This window comes from Terrapene carolina, unplaced genomic scaffold, assembly GCF_002925995.2.
Source record: "Terrapene carolina triunguis isolate 2854851 unplaced genomic scaffold, T_m_triunguis-2.0 Scaffold62, whole genome shotgun sequence".
In the NCBI taxonomy this organism is placed as follows: Eukaryota; Metazoa; Chordata; order Testudines; family Emydidae; genus Terrapene; species Terrapene triunguis.
This window is the reverse complement of record NW_020664413.1, coordinates 56,265,048-56,277,378: the sequence shown is the minus strand read 5'-3', so window position 1 is coordinate 56,277,378 and position 12,331 is coordinate 56,265,048. Positions and strand designations below refer to the sequence as shown.

Below are 12,331 nucleotides of genomic sequence, written 5' to 3'. Positions count from 1 at the left end.
CAGCATGCCATCACCCAGACAAAAAATCATAAGGCAGCAGGCCCAGATGGCATCCTAGCTGAGGTTTTTAAAGCTGGTGGAACAATGCTCCAGCACAAACTTTGCCAACTCCTCGACAAAATCTGGACCTGTGAAGAAATTCCACCTGACTTTAAGAACGCCAACTTTGTTTCAATATTCAAGAAAGCGTACGAATCTTTGTGCAGGAACTACAGAGGTATTGCCCTCCCCTCCATCGCAGGGAAGATCCTTGCCCAGATCCTACTAAATTGCCTTCTCCCCCTTGACAAGGATCTCCTCCCCGAATCACAACACATTAGTATGCATTAGAAATCACACCCTCATAGAACTCATTACAGTGAAGACAAGCCCTCTGTAAATGTAATACCTTGTCCGCTGTGAACATCACAGATAAATCTGAGACAAGATATTGTTTACTGGATGGAATTCTAAAACTTTAAATGCATTGGGGAATACCAGAGCTCAGACTGATTATCATTAGGACATAAGTATGTGTGTCTGGACATAAACCGGAAGAGATAATGAGTCTGAAGGAGGTGATTAGAGGAGAAATGATGGTCTTTACATTGAACATATCCCTTTGGATTATTCCATCTACTTTAATCAACTGATCCAGTGCAAAGTGATTCCTAGTAGAAACCAACTATACCTTGTCTAGTCACATATCAGTGGGAAAGAATCAAGCACACTGAAATGCAAACGTACATTGCTTTTTGGATGTTGGTCCAATAAAAGATATTACCTCACCCACCTTGTCTCTTCTGTATGTTAGAGCAATTGGGGGGCAAGAGATTGGTCCAAAACTGTGGAACTAGATTACAATCATCCTATCCTTTAGGGGAGTTTTGTGTTACATGTACATTATGAAAGCAAAGTATGAGTACATCTTTGAAGTGTAATCTGCTACATAATATCTAAGCATTTGCTAGGTTTGATTTCCACAATTCTATACCAGCTTATTTCTGATAAATTTGGGGTTAAAGTTTTGTCTTGTGCTTGTAGGAAAGAAAATGTGATTGATAAATCGTCTGAAGCACGTAGTGCAGGCCAATTCCCAATGTCTGTATAGCGTTACACCCTAATCTAGGGAAAACCCTAGATTATTGCTGTTAAGCTCCTCCTTTTTATGGCCACTGCTGCCCGAAGGCATGTTTCTCTAATAAACCACTGAGTACACACTGTGAGGAGTGCCTTTCAGTGAGCTGCAGGAGGACTCTGTGCTGCAACAGGAGATACTAGCTTAGTAATCCTCTGCTACAAAGCATCTTTCTTCACATCTACTTTGTAGCTGTGAATGGAGACAGCAACATGGCACTAGATAACAAGGACACTAATCAAAATGAAGAGTTGCTTACAGCATTCGCTATGCAAGGTGAGTGTGTGAGAGAGAGGAAAGTGTAACAAACTGTGTGTGATCACGGTCCTAAGCTTTCTGGAAATATTGAGACTATGGAGCAAAGCACCAAAGCCATTCTCTCTCCATAAATGATCAGTTACCAGGGTAATATGTATTTGTGCAGAATGGAAATCCCAAGCTGGCTGGATATAGCAGCCATGTACTGAATGTAAACCTTCACTAAGAAGGGTGAATACTGATTAGGACACCGACCAGATCTGGTTAAAATGAGGCATGGTAGGAACATCTACCAAAACAGAGCTGTTTATGCTCTTTCACCTGCAATGGCTGAAGCTTGTGTGCGAGTGGGCACCTGAATCATCAAGACTAGTGAGTAAAATGAAGCTTTGGAGCAGGGGTAGTCAATTATTTTTTGGTAAGTTCCAAATTTATTGGTCAAGGTATAGATAGTCAAGGTCCAGACTCCAGAGAAAATAATAATAAATAATTAAAAAGATTTTGGGGTCCCTTCAAAAGCATCTGGCGGTCTGGATTTGGCCCGCAGTCTGCCTACTGACTTACCCCTGCTTTGGAGTCTCTTCTCCTTTCAGTAAGTACAGGCAACTCTTGTTAAAGTGGTAGAACAAATCCCACCTGTTGAGTGCACATCTTGCTAATAAGATGGTGAATATTTGGCATGTGATAAAGAAGCTTTTCTGATTCTGTCTTGCTCAGAAACACAATTTGTAATTTACATTGCAATAAGTTCAGAGTTCCCAAAAAAACAATACAAAACAGAATAAAAGTACCGACTGCAGTGAATTGTTAATAATTTCTGTCAGGAAGGTGAATAATTAGTTAATATTTTTGTCAAAGGTATTTTAAAGGCTTTTAAACAAGAGAGGTTAAATGAGAGCTCTGCTTTTCTCTGAACTTGCCTTTGAAAATATGCCTGGCATGATATGTCCTAAGCAGGTATAGTGTGTCAGGGAAAAGAAAAATGTCTTTGGGCTGCACAAGGGAATCCTTGTTTTCCTGTTTGGGAGTGTTTTTTGTAGGGGGTCCCGTGTACAGGGATGTGCTACAGACATTATTGTATCTTAATGATTCCTAGTGATTTGTCGTGTGTAATGTACATGGTGGGTTACAGACTAGATGTGTGTGTGTGTGTGTACATACATCAGAGGCATAGGAGCACTTGTGTATTTCACATGGTCATAGGATCATTTAGAAACAATGATATATATGTTGTTCAATCCATAAGTATTTACTGTATGTAAATAAAGAAATGTATTACTTCGAAAACATAACTCATGCAAGCTGACACATGCTTATGGAAGCCTAGTTATATTTGAACTAGAAGTCATGGAGGTATAAAGAGACAAGCAAGGAGGAATAAAGCACATGATAAGATCACAGGAAGATACATGCTATATATCCAGTATTGTGCGAACTGAGACTAGAACACATACATACATACGTACGTACGTACATACATATGTGTAATGGAAACTGAAAGAGCTGGGGGGAGTGGGGGAGAATGCCTGCTGAGCTACTTGGGTGAAAAATGTTTGATTTAGGGGGTTGGTTTGTTTCACTTTTTAGGAAACTGTTTTAGAAAACAATTCAGTGCAACTTTGTTCTTCTCCTTTGCTATTCTTTCCTTTTCTCCTCTCTTTTGCAACTCACTGCATAATTACTCCTTCCAGACTGAATACCAAATCTGCTTTACTCCAACCCTGAGTCTCACAGTTAAGTATGAGGCCCAGAATGGACATAGTCTATATTCTGTATGTGTGTATTTTGATTTATAAAAAAAAATTAGTTTAAAGCCACTTACATAATGCAAATCAAGCAATGGCCAACTTTCTTGAGGAAAGGGGGTATGACTGCTGATAGAAAAAAATACCATTTGCAAGGAGTAGTTTCAGCACAGGTTCACAGAGACATTTGTCTGATGGAAAAGTTTCATGGCTCTGTTAAACTTTTACTGCTACTTTAATTGTGTTGCGGCTTGCTTTATGGCTTCGGATCATGAAAGCTATAAATGGAAAAGCTCTGGTGAGTGGAGGCCACCACCTATACCCATCCCCTCCAAGTGCAGGGCATAGTTCCCCTGTTGGTGGTTGTATCACATAATAAGCTGATACTTTAAAAACATAATTCATTACTGTTTGTAAAGAGCTGTAGGATTCTTTGGAAGGTTTTTAGAAGTGTGAAATTATGATTTTATATATAAAATGCATGCATCAACAATAGTCACTGAAAAACAAATTCACACTCATCTATTTTCTTAACTTCTAATTCTTTCTCTCCTCTCCTCTCACCCTTTTTTCTGTTTTTCATTTTCCGCTATCCTAGCTCTTGTTGAACTTCCCCCCTCCTCTTTGGCTGGATCTCAGAAATTTGCACAAGGTAATTAAGGTTTCTTTTCCATTTTCATCTTTTTCTTGTAAGGACAGGAGATGGCAGACGCTGGTACTTCATGTTTTTGATGTTCAGTTTTGATCCTCGTAATCATTGATTCCTCCTTAGTCTTTAGAAGTTCTTCCTGACTCAACCCTGTGTTTAAAGTATTTTGAAAGTGCAGTTTCACTTCTCAGTAATACTTCTTATTTTTAATAGTTTTCAACAGCATGTAAAAGCTCGTTAAGACATTAGCTTTCCAAAGAAGACATGGTTACCATTCCAACGAGTTTGCGCTAGTAGGCTATCTGGAGGTTTAAATGATGCATGTTTTCCTCTTATCCCATGTAACCTTAGGCTTGATCCTGTAAACACACGCATTACAGGACTTGCATGAATTAGTCCCAGTGATCTTAGTGCCCTAAGGTTTTTCTGTCTTCCTGCTTGTAACTACCACACAGTCACCTTGATTTCATTGTGTTTCAAGGGTAAAGCCCACAGACATCCTCAGCCACATGGGGTATGCAAGACTGCCCCCTCCTGCAATCAACTGCAGTGCAAACCAGATCGTTCAGTAGTTGGGCTTCATCCAGATAATTGATTTCCCCCCACTTACCTCAGTAAGGACCAAATTCTGAGGGGTTCTGGCAGAACTCCCTCAACTTCAGCTGACTTAACTGGGAGTTGCACCTCCCTGGATCAAGCTTTGTGTGTTGCCTCAAATGGGTTTCCTCAAACTTTCCAGTGCTTCCTAAGCTAAATATTCTTAGCCTGCTTGTTAATCCTCTCAAAGATCCCTGTGTTGCATACTGGTTAGGTAATGTATGCGAGTTTTACATCTACCCCTGCTTGTATTCTACTTTTATATAAACTACTGCAGTGAATGTTTCTGGGTTTGGTTTTCAGTTCTCGGCACAGACAGAGTGGAGCAGATGACAAAAACCTACAATGACGTTGACATGGTCACACATCTGTTAGCTGAGGTACAGTCATCTCCACTTACTGTTGTATTAATTTGTAGTGAGCTAACCATACATTTGGATACAAGCTTTCCTTTACCCACCTGTCTGCATTGTTTCTCCAATGAGCAGCTGTTGTCACTTAAAGGGAGAAAAGGAAATGCCTCTTGCCTTTCAGTCGTTAGACACGATAGCACAGGACTCCTCAAACAGCGGGGCATGAGAGCGCCCAGTGAACTGCACCAGCTGAGAAACAAAATAACTTAGCGAAATCCTGCAAACCTAGTGGGAACCCATGACAAGGAGGAGGAAGGTAGCAACTTGCTCCTTCCCTTCTCCTCTTTCTGCTACCTCTACTCTGTCCCCTTCATACCTCTCCCATTCCCAGACCTATGCTCTACTCCGAGGGAAGCTGTGCTTCAAAGACGGTGGAGCTGGTGTCTACAGCTCTTTAAAATGATGCCTCTTTAGCAACTCTAAAGTCCCCACATCAAACCACCCAGGACCACAATAAAAAATTCCAGCACCCAAAATTATTTTTTTTTTAATGTGACCCCAGTTCTGTGATGTTGCAAAGGATTGTGGGAATGGATGAGTCATGTCAGGAAATCAGTGTGTATTCTAGATCCCAAATCGTTAAAGTTTGGGAAACACTGCACTGGCATGTATTGCTGCAGTAGTTCCCTGTCAGTGCAGTTTAAAATGAGTTGGGGGCACATCTTATATTATCTGGCCTTTGTGAGTGAGGCAGAAGTATCTTAAATTAATTAGGCTGAATTTAAATTTAGGTTGAATTTAAATGTAGTCTGATCAAAAATAAAGATTTTTTTCCTGGTATTTGTGAGCAGCGGGATCGGGACCTGGAGCTAGCAGCTCGAATTGGACAAGCCCTTCTTAAGCGGAACCATGCCCTGACAGAACAGAATGAAGTACTAGAAGAACAACTGGGACAAGCCTTTGACCAAGTGAGTGATTTTTAAAACAGAGAGATGAGGGATATGTAGGGTAAAGGGTTTTTGTTTTTTTTGTTTACTGTGTAGAGGCAGGTAATTGCATTTACTCTACAGCCACAGGGGGATCCTTAAAAAAAAACAAACAAACAAAAAACTTATTTATCTAAACTGAAGTATTCCAGTCAAGTGCATCATTCCAATATCCAACTATGAAAATTCAGTACAGTGGTCATTAAGGGGAATGTGATATGTTGTTTTGTAAATATAATACACACTTAGAATAGTTTTCAAGGAAGTTGAGCTGATCATAATGGTCCCCTCTGACCTTATTATCTCTGAATCCAAGGAACTCAGTGTATTTTTATAAACAATGAATTCAGTTTCCCCCACCCTTGTGAAGTAGGAGGTATTATTCCCATTTTACAGATGACGAAACAGCCAAAAAGATGAAGTGACTTGCTCAGGATCACAGAAGTCAGTAGCATGAGACCTGGAATCTCTTCCAAATTCTGCCTCCATCTTATGCTTTAAACACAAGCACATCCATCTTTCCGTCTTTATTCAGTCTCGTGTAACATTTTTTTTCACTGTTGCTCAAATCCATCTCACATGCTGCCATCTCAACAGAGGAACTAATGAAGGATGAAATTGTTACCAAAGTATGACACTTGCCAGGATACCCAGGGCTGAGAGGCACCTTGCTGCCACCAGCCCTTAGTGTGAAGAGGCCTTGTTTGTGCCTCCCTGCGGTCAGCTCCCCAACTCCACTGGCCATCGGCAGCACCGGCACTCCCCTCTAGGCCTGGCAGGCCCCCGTGTCGCTCTACAGTTCATCGTTTGATAGCATATGTCAAAATATACAAGGCAAATAGCCTTAAATCAAACTCTAATAAGTTCTGAAGCAGCATTTTCTTTCTTTGCCTGTCTGTATCTTTTGATCATCATCAATGGAAATATATTTGTCGGTTCATGTGTGTGCGCTGAAATCATCAGTCAACACTTAAGTTACAAATAAAAATTGATCCCGCCAAGCCCACTTATAAAACAAAATCATTACTCACATTCTAGAGCCTTGACTTAATTAACAAGATACTCACATATCTTGTGGAATATTGCTCACCCAGAATCCTTGCAGCATTTACAGACAGGCTGATTGTGACCCTCCTTTCACAAGACAAAGACACTGCTTGCATCCTTGGTGATGGATTCTGTGTGTTTCTTTGTACCCGCAGATTCAAGCCTAACAATTTTTTGTCTTTAGTCGTAAACAGGACACCCCCTGCTGTCTTGTTTTCTCCTGTGAATTTCCTCTCATAGATTTTTGCAATCTTTTCTCCTGCCTGTGGCTCAGTATGAAAATAGACCTGCATTGTGAGGCACATGTGACCAGACAGGGAGATAAGTGGAGATAAGCTCCAACCTGAAGGGAACATGTCTGAAGTGTGTCACCTCCTGGTAACATGCCTTAACTCTAAAACCTTAAGAACATAATTTTCAGAATAGATACATAACTCCTTAATTATTCTTAAACATATATAAATCATAATAATTAAAATATAAATATATATATAATATTTTAATTATTATGATCACCAATGGGCTACTGGGTCTCTGTAGAGATCTCACATGCCATCTTTTGGTGAGCTATTATGCATATACCTCACCATGGGATCCCTGTAAATTCCTATGCACCCCCTGTGTCCACTGATAGTTGGCACCAAGAGGTTGTTGGGTCATGCAAAGGATTATAAACTTATCAAAAACATTTTCCCCTTGTTGACGTGAACAGTGCATCCCATGGCCAGATTTTTCAGTGAAATGAGCACAACTGCAAGCACAGATCAGCATACAGATACCAAATGTGTGCTCACAACTGGCCACATGTATGTTCAAAGACGTAGTTTGTGTATTCACATCAGATATTTGTGCCAGAACTTGGAAGTGCGAGGTTGCACACACCTAACTTTGAAGATATGACCCAGGGAGGCTGGAACAGGGGAGGCCGGGGGGCAAAGGGTCCATGGCCCTCCCACTTTTTTGAAAGTGGACGGGCCTGGCCTCCTGCCTCTCCTCTTCCCCCCGAGGCCCACAGGCCAGGCTGGAAGCTGGAGCCCATCCCGGGCTCCCCAGCTAGGCTCCAGCTTCTGGCTTTCATCATATTGGAGATCATTGTAATTATGTTCCCTTGGCTTTTCTTACATAAGTTCTTAGTTCCAGTCTCTTATGACATCATAATTTCACTTCCTCTATAGCAACATAGTCTTCAAAGCTAGACAAAACCTGAATTTCCAGCATAAAAATAAATAAAAATCTTGTCGTAATATTTGGGGTTGTTTTTACCTCAGTTTAAACTGGACCAAGTTTTGTTCCAAGAATTCAAAAGCTACATAATATACTATAATACTTTGCAATGTTAGGTATGTTTTGTAAACAAATTACCTTTTTAAACATAGGTTAACCAGCTGCAGCATGAACTATCGAAGAAAGATGCGTTGCTTCGTATTGTTTCAATTGCTTCTGAGGAAAGTGAGACAGACTCCAGCTGCTCTACACCACTTCGGTTCAATGACTCCTTCAATCTGTCGCATGATCTTTTGCAGCTGGATGTCTTGCAGGACAAACTCAGGGAACTGGAGGAGGAGAACCTGGCTCTCCGATCAAAGGTACACTTCATTTTTAGTCTGTGCCACGTACGTAACGTTGCAGGACAGTGTTATAAAAACCAGCTTCTATGCTCGCTGGAGTGACTTCTCTACCTGAGAAGGACTGTAAATACACCATCCCACCCCAGGTCTGCATTCTTCAGACTTGGCACTTTACTCTTAGTTGTCTTTAAAGTTCTGTAATATACAGTGTGCAGCGGCAATGCATGGGCGGGGGGGCATGCGGGGTCATGTACCCCTCCAGATATGCTGCTTGGCTTGTACTGAGTATGCTCACATGGACTGAGCATGCTCAGTAACACTGCAGAAGCCAGATGCCCTCACTTCCCCCGCCACACTATTGGCCGGCACGGGTCATCTCTGCCAGCGTGCAAGGTTGCTACATCCAACTGTTCCCAAATTCCCTATAGTATGTGATATAATACAGGTTCACATTTAACTACCCACCCAAATTACATTGGCCTGCAGGACTTGCTGATTTGTATGATCCAATATTGTGTGATGGTGTAGTCTTCTGGTAATACAGTTGAGCTGACATCTGACTATGTAGTTACTGTTTGTCCGTCTGTATTCTAGATCAGGAAATTACAATTTAAAGCCCCAGTCATGCACAGATTTGTGCACGTTTCACTTTATGTACATGAGTGATCCCATTGACTTAAATGAGAATACTCTTATCCTTAATTTTTTGCACATGTATTCAATTTTTGCAGGATCAAGGCCCAATTTTTAAGACAAAATATAATTAACATGGGGTTAGTAGAACTAGAGGATGGGGGAATCCTACAGGAATAGGATCATGCAGTTGCTTAGGTTTGTGATGCTTAGTTAAGTGTTTTATACTTTCTGTTTTGGTGTGCTCTATTATCACTAGCATGAGCGGAGGATCTTGTTTTACCCCAGGGCTGTAGTTCCCAACAGGCTTAGGCCTTTGCACCCAAGAAAACCTAGTCAGGTTGCAGAATTTAAGGCATGGGGCATGTGGGAACTGGGTCTTCTTGCAGGCCTTATTTTTCTCCTTTATCTGACTTCCCCTTCATGTACTTAAGCCCTTGTCAATCACCAATATTATCTACAAACCTCTCAACTGAACATCATTATGAAAGTTGTCATTAATTTCAGATTTAAAATTAGCTCTGTGCCATAGAAACCTATTGCGTCTAATTTACGGGAGAGCATTAGAAATGTTGAATCATGAAACCAAAATTAACTCAATCCCACCTCTTTTAAAGCAGTCTCTTCTGCTGTCTGGGATTCCCTTTCCTGTGGAGTGTCTCCCATTTTAAAAGTCCCTGTCAAACACCTGGGCTTTGGCAGATGGAGACCCTGTGATTCTTTGAATAGTTTAGGGAGACAGAGAACATTTACAGGATTTAAACCAACATCATTTCTTTGCATAGCATGATTTTTAAAATTCCAAATTGCCCCAATCCCTCCATTTAAAATATTAGATCCTTTTAAGAAGCCTGTGTCAGTACGGGGCTGAAGTTGCATGTATTTTGGAACTGAAATCTTGGTTCCGTGCTGTAAGCACCATGGTGGAGGGAAGAGAGGAAAAAAGTCTTCTCCTGTCTTCTAGCCACCTTGTCCGCTGTCTCTTGCCACTTCCTTTCCCCAAACTACTTTGCTTGACTAACAATTGGAGGAAGTAGAAGAAGAGCCTTTTGTTGTTTGTGAGAGAGCGATTTGTATTCTACCAGCACTGCTAGGACATTCTCTTTCTGATTGTCACTCTGCTTGCTGCTCCCGAGGTGTGCACCTCAGAGAGTTGCAGCAGCCCAGGCAGTGGTGCCCACATCACCGGTACAACTCTGAGGGCATAGGGTTTTCCAGCTTGACTTGTGGGGGGCTTTCTTCTCATGGGTCAGCAGGTTTGGCCTTTCAGGTGTCGTCCTGCGGAAGCCGTGTTCAGTTTGCAGGCTTGTTGGTCATGCTGTCCTCTCCTCTCACCCTGCCCCTTGGTCCTGCTGGGTGTGCCAGTGCTGTGAGCCAACAGGGTGTTGGAATCTGCCACATTTCTCTTTTTTAAGAGTAGGGTTTTGGTGCATTCCCAAGCCCTGTTCCATTCTAGCAGACATGGGCAGATGAATGAGAGTCACAGTCTTAGGCTGGGGGAAGCTGCAATGCAAGGAAAAGTCCTGCTCTCATCTATGTGGAAGCATGCCTAGTGTAGACGGAAACATCTGGGATTTTAGTTGCGATTAGAGTTACAATACATCCAGGTTTTCCTGGACATGACCTCTTTTTTGATCCTCCGGCCCGGTCTACGCTTACCAGTAGATCAGTGCTGCTGCAATTGATGCAGCGGGTGTCGACCCGCTAAATCAATTGCAAAGCACTCTCTGGTCAACTCTGGTAATCCACCACTCCAAAAAGAGTAAGGGAGGTCGACGGGAGAGTGTCTCCCATCGATGCAGTGTGGTGTAGACACTGTGGTAAGTCAACCTAAGCCACGTCAACTCCAGTTACGTTATTCACGTAACTGGTATTCACGTAACTGGAGTAGCGTAACTTAGGTCGACTAACCGCGGAAGTATAGACAAGCCCTCCATCTGGGCAGATTTTTCAAATAAGAGGAAATGTCTGGAACAACCGTCTCTGCGCCCTGCGTCCCTCCCCTTCATCCACAGCTGCTGGATCCCGCCCAGCCCAGCTCACCAGGTAAGCAGAGCCACTAAGTGTCTCTCTGTCTGCCCCACCCTGGGGTCTCAGAGCCCCGTTGGGAGGGGTGACAAGGCCAGGCCCTAGCTCCCTGTCCTGGGGAGGGGCAGAGGCCCGCAGGGAGGCACTGGCTGACACTGCGTCCCTGGCCTGCATCTGCCACCATGACAGGTAGTGCAACACTGTCCCCAACCTTGAGTGCAAGGCCACAGGTACTCCTTCCAACACCCCCCAAGTACCCTATTCCAGTACATACCCACCCTTCCAGCACCCCCCAAATACTCCCTCTCAGTACATGCCCCCCCTCTCCAGTTCCCCCATCCCCATCCCTGGCAGTGTCCTCTCTTTGGGAACTTGAAATGTGGTAACCCTAGCTGCGATGCTCTATCTCAGCTGAGAATGTGTGAACTGTGATTTTTTTCAAAGGTTTGTATCTTGGTCAAATATGGGCTGCTTTTCACAGGGATGGCAAAAGGCACATCCCTGACACACAGACCACCACCCACTGCCACATTTCAAACCACTAGTCCTAAGCATTGGGGCACTAAAGCTTCTCAAAGAAAAGATCCCTAGAACTATTTTTAACTGGAACAAAACAATGTATTTTCCCCTAACCTCCTTCTCGGAAATGGCTGGACTATTTTGGCTAAATTTTTCTATTACATAAATAAATAAATAAATGGGCTTGAGGCAGACACCTGGCATTGAAATTTTCAGCCCAAACAGTTAAAATTTGGCCAAGTTATAAGCAACTAGAAATGGTCTTATAATGGGGGAAGTGTCAGGCAACTATAGTAATAAGTGGTGCAACTAGCCCAGCCTATAATAAAAATATGGCACTTAAAAGATAGGTTCAATTTTTGCCCTGCCATTTTGCCTGGGCCCTTTTAACTTTTCTATTGTTTTATTGTTTTCTGTTATATAATTTCCTTTGTCTTTTGGAAATATCCTCAGGCATATTGAGCTCCTTGTTGGTTGGCCTGATTTCATGAGAAATGCCAAGATCTATTTATAGTTCATTGTGATTATGTTATGTGGAAATGATTTTATCTGCAGTTCCTTTATCTGAAATAGACCTTCAAACCCAGTCACTGAGGTTTCTGATAAGCCAGCACTAATTATCAGCAAATTGTCCCAAACAAATATTCTCTGATGGAGAGAGGCAATTATTGATGATTTTGTTTTTATTCCGGTGGCACCCAGACACTCCAACCAAAATGGAGATCTCTGTATGCTTGCTGTTGTACATACTTACAGAGCAAGACAGTCTTTGGCCCAAAGAGCTTACAATTCTAGATAGATGAAGGGTGGGAGAAAGGAAAGTATTGTCCC

General features: G+C 42.3%; 1 protein-coding gene across 2 annotated transcripts in view; it reads left to right on the top strand.

Moving 5' to 3' along the window:
- TRAK2 (trafficking kinesin protein 2) overlaps nt 1–12,331 on the top strand; it is a 66,434-nt gene that overhangs the window by 38,704 nt on the left and 15,399 nt on the right. Inside the window, exons 4-7 of one of the 2 annotated variants that reach the window (XM_024200387.2) lie at nt 3,719–3,772; nt 4,670–4,746; nt 5,571–5,687; nt 8,129–8,338. In XM_024200387.2, coding sequence (XP_024056155.2) covers nt 3,719–3,772; nt 4,670–4,746; nt 5,571–5,687; nt 8,129–8,338 — 458 coding nt within the window. The remainder of the gene's footprint in view (nt 1–3,718; nt 3,773–4,669; nt 4,747–5,570; nt 5,688–8,128; nt 8,339–12,331) is intronic. The other variant, XM_024200388.2, reaches the window with a different exon arrangement.